The sequence below is a fragment of the Cetorhinus maximus genome, chromosome 10 (assembly GCF_964194155.1).
Source record: "Cetorhinus maximus chromosome 10, sCetMax3.hap1.1, whole genome shotgun sequence".
Classification (NCBI taxonomy): domain Eukaryota; kingdom Metazoa; phylum Chordata; class Chondrichthyes; order Lamniformes; family Cetorhinidae; genus Cetorhinus; species Cetorhinus maximus.
In genome coordinates this window covers 23050159-23063239 of record NC_135888.1, presented here as the reverse complement: position 1 = coordinate 23063239, position 13081 = coordinate 23050159, and the positions used below count along the sequence as shown (strand labels likewise).

Genomic DNA, 13081 nt, shown 5'->3' with positions numbered 1-13081 from the left:
GGTCGAATGACCTGTTTTTGTGCTATAAATTCTATTTAATCCTATGCTTATGAACCACAAACTAGTGGGGGGTTTTAAATCCATGCATTTTAAAGTGCTCTGAACATACAAGCTCTGATATATGCACGCACCTCTCCCTGCCTCTTCCCATTGCATCTGATTTAGGAATCATTGTGGCCAGACAAGCATTACTCATTTGTTGAATCTCCAGAAGTCGCTGGTGATGACGAGTCCCATTCATGTGTTTTTGAAAGTTCTTTAAACAAAATGAAAAAATATAGAATTACGAAAGAGAAACTTAGACACCAACAACATTTCAGTCAAACTCAGATGCAAGAATTCAATCTCTGGTTATATTGGACTTTTAAAAAATGATTATAGGCTTTCTTCAAACAAAATTTATACTCATTATTTTGATGAGTAGAGTATATTGTGAGAACCAGCATCTTAATCAATTGCTCAGAACGAGGCAGATGTCTTTGCAGACAGATAATTCCACAGAATGTATGGAATCCTTGCTGAATGTTACATTTCTAGTCCACTTTACAGCTGTCATGGTGCTGTGCAATATAATGCATGGAACAATTCTACTGTTGGGCTGTACATGTTTATCCCATAAACCATAGGCATGCTCGGAATTACCCAATAAGACTGACTAAAAGAATTCAAAGTGCCGTCTGTTTACAGCAACTCGCCCTGCCTCCTTCCGCATGAAATGATTCTGCTCTCAGCTAATGCGCCAATATTACAATTCTGTTCTCCACGTATCTCTATTGAGCAGGCAACCTGGCTACTTTAATGTGTGTGTTGCTGACCCATTATGCAACCTGGCTACTTTAATGTGTGTGTTGCTGACCCATTATCACATCACGTCAGGCGACCCTGAACAGATGCCTTTCAGAATAAACAAACATGAGCTCAGAATGTGCTGCCAGATCAGTGCTCACAGTCTATAAGCTGCCTCTCAAGAAGTGTCAGTATCTCACCTTTTCTGTTCAGCTCACTCCCCAGACTATCAAAAACCGAGTGAAACTCGGTGGCTGACTGGCAGTATTAACGCAAACATGTTCAGCTCTTCACCTTGACCTTATTCAGGTTGGTGCAGCCATTACTGCTGCATAGTATTGCGAGCGTGACCAACTACACAGCCCTGTCCATTTTCCAGACATAATCTATTCCTAGTTACAACACAGGTCCTCATTATTTTAAACATTTCCAGGAAATGCACCTTACAGCAGGATATTGAAACTCCTAAATTTGCCCAGTTTTAAGTTCCCTTATATTCGAAAAGATGCCAAGGGCATGAAGAGGTTATAGAGAGGGTGTAGTGGAATATGAGGAATGCAAGGTTTTAGGAAGATTATTTCCAATAGTGAATTGGTAAAAAGAGGGCATATATTCAGATGATCTAACAAACGAAAGGAAAGTTTTTTTTGAAGAAACATAGCCATGGAACAGTCTATAAGAAACAGCCGTGGAAGCATAACTTGTAAAAGGGAAATGAACATTTGAAAATGAAATGAAAATTTAAAGGGCACAGTAAAAAGGCAATGTGAATACAATTAAGTGGATAGCACCTTCTAAAAACCAGCACAGGAGCGATAGCTAAATAGTTCCTTTCGTGTTGTAATCAGTTTTATATTCTGTTCTATTTAATGGTTTTCCACTTGTCCAGATCAGACACTCAATCTACACTTACACCTTTTGACTCAATATTGACGCTCTTGCCCTTAGAAACATAGTCCTGCATCAGATGTGATTGTATTCGTACCAGAACCACATATTCTCAATTCTACTGGCCATTTATCCAGAATACAGGAACTCTCTTATTTGAAGGATTCCTATTTGAAAGAACTCTGCTCCCATTACAAACATTGATTATTAAAATCATTTACTACATCCAGGAAATTCCTCTTTTATGAAAACTGGAAAGGGTTTTTCTCCTTTTGTTAACTCAATATTCCACAGACAAAAATGTTTCATTGGTCAATTGCATCAAAATTACAGTAAATCTGTCTGTCTATTGTAGCCAGTTATATAGCTATCTTAAGGCGTGCACTGGGCCACAGATCATAGACTCCCTTCACCTATATTCACTCAGTTAATGCGGCATCAATGCTCTCTTTACCTTTTGATTGCAGCAGTTAGCATTGCAGATGTAACAGATGAACTTGGTAGGCATGGAATCCATCTCCTCAGTAGAATCCTCACTGCCCTTGGCCCCAGAGTCTGGTGCCGACGTACTGATTGCCCGACTCTCATTGCTCTGTTGGATTGTCACTTTCAGTGTACTCACGGTGCTCAGCATCTGTAAGATATATATTTTCACTCACTTTCTCGGAACATCAAGCAAACCATTCATTCAGAGAGGAATTGCCACCATTTGTGTTGGGGTGGGGAGAAAGAGAATTATTGCAGCGAAGAGAAGGGAGGGGATGAGCTTAAAAGAGCATATTGCTCATTTTGTCTGATCATGAATGATGATAGCTCCATATACATCAGTATAATTAAGCACTCAGCACCTGCCTGTAGCCTCAGGTCCTTCACACCTGAAGGGTATGGTCTCCAAGGTGTCACACCTCCAAAGTGCACAGGGCCACATGCTGAGCTCAAATAGTCACTTAGATGTTAAGTTACTGAGTACACAACTAATTAAATATGAACAAATCAAAAGTAACAAAAAAAAACCAAATAAACAACCATCAGAAAAACAAGCAGTGAAGTCCCACGACCCCAAAGCTACCACTCACCAACCAGCAAGTAGCACAAAGCAAATTACCATTTCTTTCAGGAGCCATGTAGTTTCCTGCGCCAGCTGACCAAAATATACAAAAACACAGAGAAGCCAAAATAATTCACAAAGGAAACCTTTTGTGATATTTCCAAGTTTTGCACATGCGCAGAATCAATGACACCCAATGCTCATGGGTGTCATTACCTTGGTGATCCATGTTTAATTCCAGTGTCAGTTTTCTACAAGCAACACAAGGAAGATTCACTAGTAAATTACATTACTGAGTGAAAGTCCCAGGAACATTTTCCTTGCTGCTGATCCTGCTCTGTGCCCTCTTTATAGCACCAGGGTGGGATCTGCTTGGATGAAGATTTTGCAACAACTTCCATCAATGCTTTTTCAGTAGGTAATAGTGGTGATGTTTGTCTTTTGGCTTTGTTTTCCCCAAGTATCATTTCTTCTAAGGACCTCAAAGCTGGAAATCATTACCACTCTCAGCCTTCCCTTCTTTTTACAATCTACAGGCTTTTGAAATCCAAGCTTGTCATCACTACTACCTCTTAAATCAAGTGGTTTCCTGCACGATGTATAGCCTTAGTTGTTGGCTTTGTTTGCTCAATAGAAAAGGCTGCATTTTCCATATAACATTTCATTGCAGTCTGCAAAAACAAAAAGAACAAACTCAGGAATGATACCAGACATGACCAGCAACCTTTGCACTTGAATTCATGGTCTTCTAACCAGGCTCCATGGGGAGTTAGTCAAGTTAGGTCTTGGTCATTCTTTATTGAGCAGGATCAGCCAAGGTCGTTTCTAACACAGAACAATTAAAGGTGCACACCTTCATGGGCAGCTTTGGCTTCCAGTAAAACATTATGGCCTGTTGCACTTCATTCAGGCATTAGGTTAAGGGCTGAAGGGAGAAATGCATTTATTCTTACCTCCGTGTTAGCTGCATTGTGCTCCAAATTCTGCTGAGCTCCACTCTCTTCACATTCGCTGGTTTCTGTGAATAGGTAATTTTAAAAAAATGAACCTGTCTTCCAAGCGACAGGGTTCTATGATTTAAAAAACAGAACATGCTGGAAAAACTCAGCAGGTCTGGCAGCACCTGTGGAGAGAGAAACAGGGTTAACGTTTTGAGTCCGTATGATTCTTCTTCAGAGCTCTGAAGTGTCATACGGACTCGAAACGTCAACCCAGTTTCCCTCTCCACCAATGCTGCCAGACTTGCTGAGCTTTTCCAACATTTTTTGTTTTCATTTCAGATTTCTAGCATTTGCAGTATTTTGCTTTCATCTTGGGGTTCTATGACTGCTTGTCTTATTTGAATGCACCAGCCATTACCAGATTGGTCTAGGACTGGTCATAACATGACAAAACTTTCCAATAAAAATGTCTATTTCTAATTATGAAACAAGTTCTGAAACTGTTAGGAAAGATTTGCAAACCCTGTGTTCTTTTAAGTGAAACAGGCAATGCAGAGAACAGCAGCCACCCATCAAGACAAGAGCACTGAAAACAAACTTAAGGTATCTCTAAACCAGGAATGATGAATTGCCTGGGGTGATTTCAACAATATCCTGATTTTTTTCCATTACGGTAACTCTAGGATTCACTGTCACAGAGAGCTAAAACCAGGCTGTGCTACAAAAAGCAGCAAGTCCGGTAAGTGAATTACTAACATAACAAAAATGATAAAATAAAGCGTGCCAGATTAAAATCCAATATTTAGAACCATACAATCTTAGATAAACATAGTATCCAACACATTAACTGGTCATTCATCTCATTTGCTGCTTCTGTGATCTTGTGTGCAGGCTAGCTCTTACATTTGTTCACATAAGTGACTGATCTTTGAAAGTAATTCACTGGAAGCCCTTGGAGATGCTCCATAGATAAGAGCTGTCTCTCTCTACCCCCACCTCTTAAATGTAAGACAACAAGAACATTAAAAAAATAGAAATAGACCACATGGCCCCTTGAGTCTGCACCACCATTCAATGGAATCATGGTTGATCTTCTGTTTCAACTCCACTTTCCCAACCCGCTCCCCATATCCTTCGATTCCTTGAGATTAAAAATCTGTCTATCCCAGCCTTAAATATATTCAACAATGGAGCATCCACAATCCTCAGGGGTAGACAATTTCAAAGTCTCACAACACTCTTAGTAAAAATATTCCTCCTCATCTGAAACTGTGCCCGTGTTCAAGATGCCCCTGACAGAGAAAACAGCCTCTCAATCTTCTAGATCCAGAGAGTACAGGCCCAATTTACTCAGCCTCTCATCTTAGGATAACCCTCTCATTCCAGGAACCAATCTAGTAAACCTTCACTATACTGCCTTCAAGGCAAGCATACCCTTCCTTAGTTATGGAGACCAAAACTGCACACAGCATACCAGGTGTGGTCTCACCAAAGTCCTGTACAACTGTAGAAATACTTCTTTATTCTTGCACTCCAATCCCCTTGCAATAAAACCCAACATGCCATTTGCCATTCAAAGTGCTTGCTGTATCTGGGCTGCATTGTTTAGCCCATCTAATTAACTATTAAAGAAAACCATTGCAGGAAATTAAACACCAATGCTGCTGTATCTGCTCCACAGCTCTCTACATTACCATGATGTTACTGTATCTCAAGTATTATTGGCAAATCCAAAGGCAGTATATTGAATAATATAATTCTATTGATACTCTAATAGTCAGCTGTAGCTCTTCTACTGACCATTTGAATGCTTCTTTGTGAGCTTTGCTATGTGATTGGAAACCTGTGTGTATAATCTAGACCAATATTTCACTGCAACTGAATGCCTTCAGTTAAGGCATTATACTCAGCTCTTATTGGGTGTTTTGGGTTTCCTAGTGCTATTCAAAGAAGAACAGGGAATTCTCCCAGCAACCTGGCCCAAAATTCTCCCTCAACCATTGTCACCAAACGCAACAGATTCTCTAACTGGCCAGGCATTCATTTGCTCAATAGCAGGTTTGGAATTTTCCAAGTGGTTGCTCAGCCAGCCTCGATGGGCAGGCTCCATTTCCAGTCTCAGCATTTCTACCGCATCTGAGCCATGGCACTGACCATCTTGCAGATGCTAACAAAACCCACTCTTCAGGTGAGGAATAATAGCATTGCTTTGTGCACCTGCATTATTCATTTTGAAATTAGGGGCAGTGGTGTTTTGGGGGGGGGGGGGGGCATCATCTGAACCACTGTATCTGCAATACAACACTGAATGTTACATTTGGTAGTCAAATGTAGATGATGTGTTGGCCAATTGGCCTCTGGCAATTAATATGAATCTTCCTCCTCACATCTACTCCAGATCTCTGCAGTACCTTTTCCCATGTCTTCTCCTCCCAGTTGGCTCTTGGATCCGGTCGGGTCCCCAGCACCAGACTGTGTCATGAGATCATCATTTTCACTGTTGGCAGAAGAAATTAACTTATTTTAAACTTAACCCAATAGTGTATTATAGATAGCAATAGGCTAAAATGGTAACTCCCCATATTTTGTTTCCATATAACACTAACTAACAAGGGGGTGAAAGGTTATCAGGGGTAGGCAGGAATGTGGGGGTGAGGTTACATTCAGATCAGCCATGATCTTATTGAATGGCGAAGCAGGCTCAGTGGGGCCAAGTGGCCTACTCCTGCTCCTAATTCGTATGCTCATAGCAAAGGAGGCCACATAATTACAAACCCATTCCATAATGTGACCCAACACAAATCAGATGCAAAGAGTCGATGTGTACTTTTTTTAAAGGTGGCAGTGGAAAATACAGTTTTACAAGATTCAAATAGAACACTCCAATAACATGTTACTGCATAAAGCTTCAAATATTTATCCCTGTTTGGGGCAAAAAAAAAGGGTGAGGGGGGTAAAGAAAATAATAGACAGAAAAAGTCACATGCTCCCTCACTTTTTCCTCCCAGAAGCAATTACATTAATGACAGACCAAATTGTATCAGCAAACCACTGTATGTTGTGGCTCAGTTGGCAGCACTCTTGTCTCTGGGTTCTGGGTTCATTTTCCACTCCTGGACTTGAGCACAAAAATCATGTCCAGTGCAGCACTGAGGGAGTGTTGCAATGTTTGAAGTGCAGCCTTTTGGATGAGAATTCAAACCAAGGCATCATCTGTCTTCTCAGGTGGATGATTGTAAAAGATCCTTATTTTGAAGAGGAGCAGGGGAGTTATCCCTGGTGCCCTGGCCAATCTTTATCCATCAACAAATATCACAGAAACAGATTATCTGGTCACATTGCTGCCACAAATTGGCTGCCATGTTTCCTATTTTACAACATTGACTCCACTTCATAAGTACTTAATTAGCTGTAAAGTGGTTTGAGCATCCAGTGGTTATGAAAAGTGTTATATAAATGCAAGCCTTTCTTCTTCCTTTTCTTCATAGTAGTAAATATCTCTCAGATGCTGCTCTGCTCCATTACTTCTGTGATACAATAATTAACAAACTTCCCTCTGGACTCCAGCCCCAGTGTCTGCTCTGCTGCTTTAAAACCAGAGACTACCCAACTTGGTAGACAAAGGGAAAGGAGATTTCAAATTAGTAAAAGCCATTTAAACATCAATGTTCTGAAGTGGGCAGCAATGGTAGACAAAAAGGCACTCCCTTCACCCCACCATGCCATCAGCTGTCAAGGCCCTAAGCTCTCAAATTCCCTCCCCAAACTTCTGTTTCTCTATTTCTTTCTTCTCATTTAGGATAGTGTTTAAACCTACACCTTTCCTGTCCTAATGTTTGTGACAATTTTTGTGTAATTATGCTCCTTGAAATGCCTTGCAATGTTTTACTACTTTAAAGGTGCCATTTAATACAAGTTGTGGTTCCACTGGTTGGATGACATGTTCTGGGGCGTTGGGGGTGTGGGTGTATTATCTGCAAGCATATGCAGTAGCTTTTTTCAAATATAATGAAAGATGACTAGAAACAATAATATGATTATTTTTGTTTCAACAAACATTCCACTTGAGTAGCATTTAAAATATAATTTATAACATTTATAAATAAATTAAAAACAGGTCTGGTGATAACATCCATTTTTTAAAAAAAGTATGCATCTTAATTATTTTATTCTGCTTGGATTACAAATCCTGAGAACATGCTCACTACTACAAAGCTTAAACTGTGAAGCACAAAGATGTCTTTTTAAGCCTTAGAATTCTAGAAACTCATGAATTGAACTATTAGTAAACAAAGCATTATCAGAGGCCTGCAGTCTTGTTTCACAGGGTCACACATTTAGCTCCTTGTTTCCAATATGCTAATGCTTACATTTAGCAGCTGAAGCAAATAGTAATTATTTCAAATCATTTTCCCCAAGGAGACTCACTCCCAGATGATTGCAAGGTTCTGGGGAAAACTTCTAAAGAGCAGATAATCTGCTTGACAGGTCTTGAATCTGAGTGGTACAATAGATTGGAACAAAATTATTCCGAGGAAATAGTTTTGTATTAAGGCCGGATTGATGAGATAAATGTCACTTTCTCGTTTTTGTTTTTTGGAAAAGAAAAATCACAGCTCAGTGAAATACAAACAATTCTCTGGAGTAAAGCTTAAATTCACCCCTTTCCCAAGGATTGAGAACAGAATCGCCTGTGCCAGCTGGTGTCAGACGTGTTCGGTGGCGTGAGTGAACAATATGGCGAAACAGCCAAAAATCGGTTTCATGACATCGTTTGTGATCATCTACTGTGCCCGCCAATGGCAGTCCGTGTTTCCTGCCATCAGACATCGGGAACCTTATTATAATACATCTGTATATCATTATAAGCCCAGCCCCTCGGACTCGCCCCCCCCCCATCGGATCATCCACTGACATGTTTCACAATAGCATATGCAATGTGTGCACTTGCGGGCTACGCTTTGAGGTGAACTCACAGGCGAGTACACAGTAATGTTGCAGAGCGCTCTCCCGGGTCGCCTGCTGGACTTCAAAGTTGAGTTGCGTTGGGTGGGGGCAAGGGCTGCCCTGTGGTTGAAGGTAGCACACAAGCACGGTGTGGGCTGGGGTGGGCAAGGAAAGCGGCCATGCATTAGGGAAACCTTGTATAAAGTGATCATCTTTTGCAGCTGAGGCAGTTCAGGCATAGTTATTTGATATGATTGGAGTCAGGCCTCTAGCTTCTCTGCCCACTCAAATGATGCAGAGGCATCAAAGTGCCACCAAGTGCTCCAGGGCTTTTCACCCCTCAGGCACAAACTGCAAAGAAATGAGCATTTTAGTGGACTGCAGAACAGTTGGACGACTGGGCACGTTGTACAATCTCCTCACTAAAGCTGGCCATGGAGCAGTCACTGGTGGAGGTGCTCATGGCACCTTGCAATGTCATCATTCCAGTTTGGACCAGTCTCCCCCATCCAGCTAACAGTGCAGCCTTGCAGCGTGGGTTAGGAGAACGTCTGTGCCTGAGCTGAGAACACAGCATGCAGTCCAATAGGCAGAGCTGCCACCAATTGGTCGGGTGGAGTGGGGCAGAGGTGGGTGGCAATTTCAGGCAGCCATGCAGCGCACTAATCTCTGGCCAACCAAGTGGTGGCCAGCACTCTCCTGGGTGCATTAAGGGGCCTTCAGACTTAACCAAGACAGGTTCTTAGTACACCCATAACCCACACGTCTCTCTCTCTCTTTCATCCCGCAGAAGTACAACAGCAAGATCACGGAGCATGGTGACCCAGCTGAATGCCTCATGACTTAGAGAGCGAAGACGGCAGAGAAGGCAGCGACTGAGGTGCCTGGCTGTGCAAAGGGAGGAATAACACCCCCTCGAAGAAGGGGCGGCCGGGGCTCCCGCACACGCCACCGAAGAGACACAGCGAGCTGTCGCCTTTCCTTCCTGCAGATGACCAAGAACCAGTGTCACTGAAAACTGTACATGTCTGGGGAACTGGTCGGTCACATCTGCCAGCTACTGCAGGATTTGGCACCGCGGGGACATGGAGGACATCCACTGCCAGTGGCTGTGAAAGTGACCATGACACTCAATTTCTACGTCAGTGGCTCCTTTCAGGGCTCCACAGGTGACCTCTGTGGGATATCACAAGCTTCCACCCACAAACGTATCCATGAGGTCACGGATGCCATCTTCGCAAGGGCACACAACTTTGCGCATTTCACCTGGGACCAGGACAGCCAAAATGCAAAAGCGATTGGATTTGCCCAGATCTTTGGTTTCCCACAGGTGTAGGGTATCATCGACTGCACTCATGTGGCGCTCAGATCTCTGTCACAGCATGTGATCAACTATGTGAACCCCAAGGCATTCCATTCACTGAATGCGCAGCTAGTGTGCGACCACCACAAATGCATCCTGCAGATCTGCACACAGCTTTGCAGGGAGTGTGCACAACTCCTACATTCTGTGTCGGTCACAGATCCCTTAAGTCTTCTAGGTCCACAGAAGCTGAAGGGATGGTTCCTCGGGGATAAGGGCTACCCACAGAGGATGTGGCTGATGACGCCTATGCAGCAGCCACAGACTGCAGCCGAGTGAAGGTACAACGAGGCTCATGCTGCAACTTGGTGCAGCAGATCATCAGAATGCTGAAGATGAGGTTCCGGTGCGGACTGGTCTGGTGGAGCCCTGCAATATAGTCCACAGAGGGTGTCATGCATCGTTGTTGCCTACAGTGCCCTTTACAACCTGGCACTGCAACAGGGAGAGGAGCTGGCTGAGGAGGAGCTGGAGGTCTCCTCTGATGAGGATGCCACCGACAGGGATGACTGTGAGGAGGTCCTCGAAGGCGATGATGATGGGATGAGGCCCTCGCACTGGCCAGGCGAGGCAGGTGCACTCAGGAGACCCTCATAGCTGCTAGATTTGTGGAGGATGACGACGACGACATGGAGTGAGGAGACGCCATAGATCCTCACATTGCATCTGTGAACGTTTAACTTAAGTCTGGCTTATGACAGCACGATTACCCTCTGTGCGAATGCTCCTGTCATGGAGACGCAGTGGAGGCCCTAATAGTTGCTCAATTGCAGGAGGATGGTGATGACATGCAGTGAGGACACTCCATAAATCTTCACATAGCCTCTGTGAATGTTTGATTCCTGTCTGGTCAAGGGCAGCTTGCCTGCGCTATGTGATCTGAGTCATATCATAGAGATGTCGCCATGAAACTTTAAAAGCATCTGATCCTTTTTCCACTTTCAGCACCTGACCCCTTCAGGAGCACAGTGTCATTGGTCACAGATGCTGAGATGGGGATCAGCCCCACCTTAAAGGTGCTGAGAGCACACAGAGAGAATGATGGTATTCTGTGACGCCTGCCCACAACATTCTGGCAGCAATGACAAGCACCGTCGAGGTGCAGGCATCAGTAATGCGTCCAAGCTGAGAGAGGCTGGACCATCACTTTGTCTGAAAGCTGCACAAAGCACAGGGAAGAGGCCCTAGACTGAGACACCTGCCTTTATCTTGTGCAGAAAGGTTTCACATCAGAGTGACATGAACAGTGCTCATCAGAAAAAAGCGCCATAGGCAGGGAGACATTCTTAGGAGTTTTTTGACAATAATGAACAGTATGTACAAGTGATTAACACCCGTGCCCAGGCTATGCAACTACATCTCAATTTTCCTAACTCTGTTGCTGCGCTTTGATGCTCCCCAGCCACCCACGGCAGAGGTGGAGGCAGCCTGGTGACTGCTATGCCCTGCCTGTGATGACCTTGGCGGGCGTCCACTGGAGGGCCGAGACCTGGAGGGCCTTGGCCTGCTCTCAATAAAAATGTGGAATTAAAAGTCTAATGATGACCATGAAACCATTGTTGACTGTTGTAAAAACACATCTGGTTTACTAATGTGAACCCTTTAGGGAAGGAAATCTGCCATCCTACTTGATCTGGCCTCCATGACTCCAGACCCACAGCAATGTGGTTGACTCTTAAATACCCTCTGAAATGGCCTAGCAAGCCATTTAGTTCTATCAAAACTGCTACAAAGTCTCAAAAAAGGAATGAAACCGGACAGACCACCCGACACTGGCCAAGACACCGCAAACTCAGCCCTGTCGACCCTGCAAAGTCCGCTCCTTCATCAGTGCTCCTCCATGTTGAACGCCACTTGGAGGAAGCACTTAAGGTGGCAAGGGCGCAGAATGTACTCTGGGTGGGTGATTTCAATGTCCATCACCAAGGGTGACTCGGTAGCACCACCACTGACCAAGCTGGCCGAGTCCTAAAGGACATAGCTGCCAGACTGGGTCAGCGGCAGGTGGTGAGGGAGCAACAAAAGGAGAAACCTACCTAAACTCATCCTCACCAACCTGTCTGCCGCAGATGCATTTGCCCACGACAGTATCAGTAGGAGTGATCACTGCACACTCGTTGTGGAGGCAAAGTCCCACCTTCACATTGAGGATACCCTCCATTGTGTTGTGTGGCACTACCACCGGGCTAAATGGAAGAGATTTTGAACAGATCTAGCAACTCAAGACCGGGCATCCATGAGGCACTGTGGGCCACTAGCAGTAGCAGAGTTGTACTCGAATGCAATCTGTAACCTCATGGTACGGCATATCCCCCACTCTACCATTACCGTCAAGCTAGGGGATCGACAACAATGAAGAGTGCAGGGGGACATGCCAGAAGCAGCACCAGGCATACCGAAAAAATGAGGTGTCAACCTGATGAAGCTATAACACAGGACTACTTGCTTGCCAAACAGCATAAGCAGCAAGTGATTGACAAAACTAAGCAATCCCACAACTAATGGATCAGATTTAAGCTCTGCAGTCCTGCCACATCCAGTTGTGAATGGTGGTGGACAATTAAACAACTCACTGGTGGAGGAGGAGACTCCACAAATATAGCCCATCCTCAATGTTTGGGGGGGGGTTGGGGGCAGCAGATCAGTGCAAAAGTTAAGGCTGAAGCATTTGCTACAATCTTCAGCCTTAAGTGCTGAGTGGACGATCCATCTTGGCCTCCTCCCCAGCATCACAGATGCCAGTCTTCAGCCAATTCGATTCACTCCATGTGATGTCAAAAAACGGCTGAAGGCACTGGATAGTGCACAAGCTATGGGCCCAGACAATATTCGGGCATTAGTATTGAAGACGTGCTCCAGAACTTGCCGTGCCCCTAGCCAAGCTGTCCAGTACAGTTACAACACTGGCATATACCCGGCAATTGGAAAATTGCCCAGGTATGATGTCCTGTACTCACAAAGAGCAGGACAAATCCAACCCAGTCAATTACCGTCCCATTAGTCTACTCTCGATCATCAGTAAAGCAATGGAAGGGGTCATCAGCAGTGTTACAAGCGGTACTTGCTTAGCAATAAGCTGCTGACGCCTGGTTTCGGTTCTGCCAGGGC

General features: G+C 44.2%; 1 protein-coding gene across 2 annotated transcripts in view; it reads right to left on the bottom strand.

Annotated features, from left to right (window-relative positions):
* LOC144685545 (uncharacterized) overlaps window positions 1-13081 on the bottom strand; it is a 67072-nt gene that overhangs the window by 29110 nt on the left and 24881 nt on the right. For both annotated transcript variants that reach the window (XM_078550167.1, XM_078550168.1), the window contains 4 exons: window positions 6075-6160; window positions 3676-3740; window positions 2129-2308; window positions 132-256 (listed from right to left, as the gene is read on the bottom strand). In XM_078550167.1, the coding sequence (XP_078406293.1) occupies window positions 132-256; window positions 2129-2308; window positions 3676-3740; window positions 6075-6160 (456 nt within the window). The remainder of the gene's footprint in view (window positions 1-131; window positions 257-2128; window positions 2309-3675; window positions 3741-6074; window positions 6161-13081) is intronic.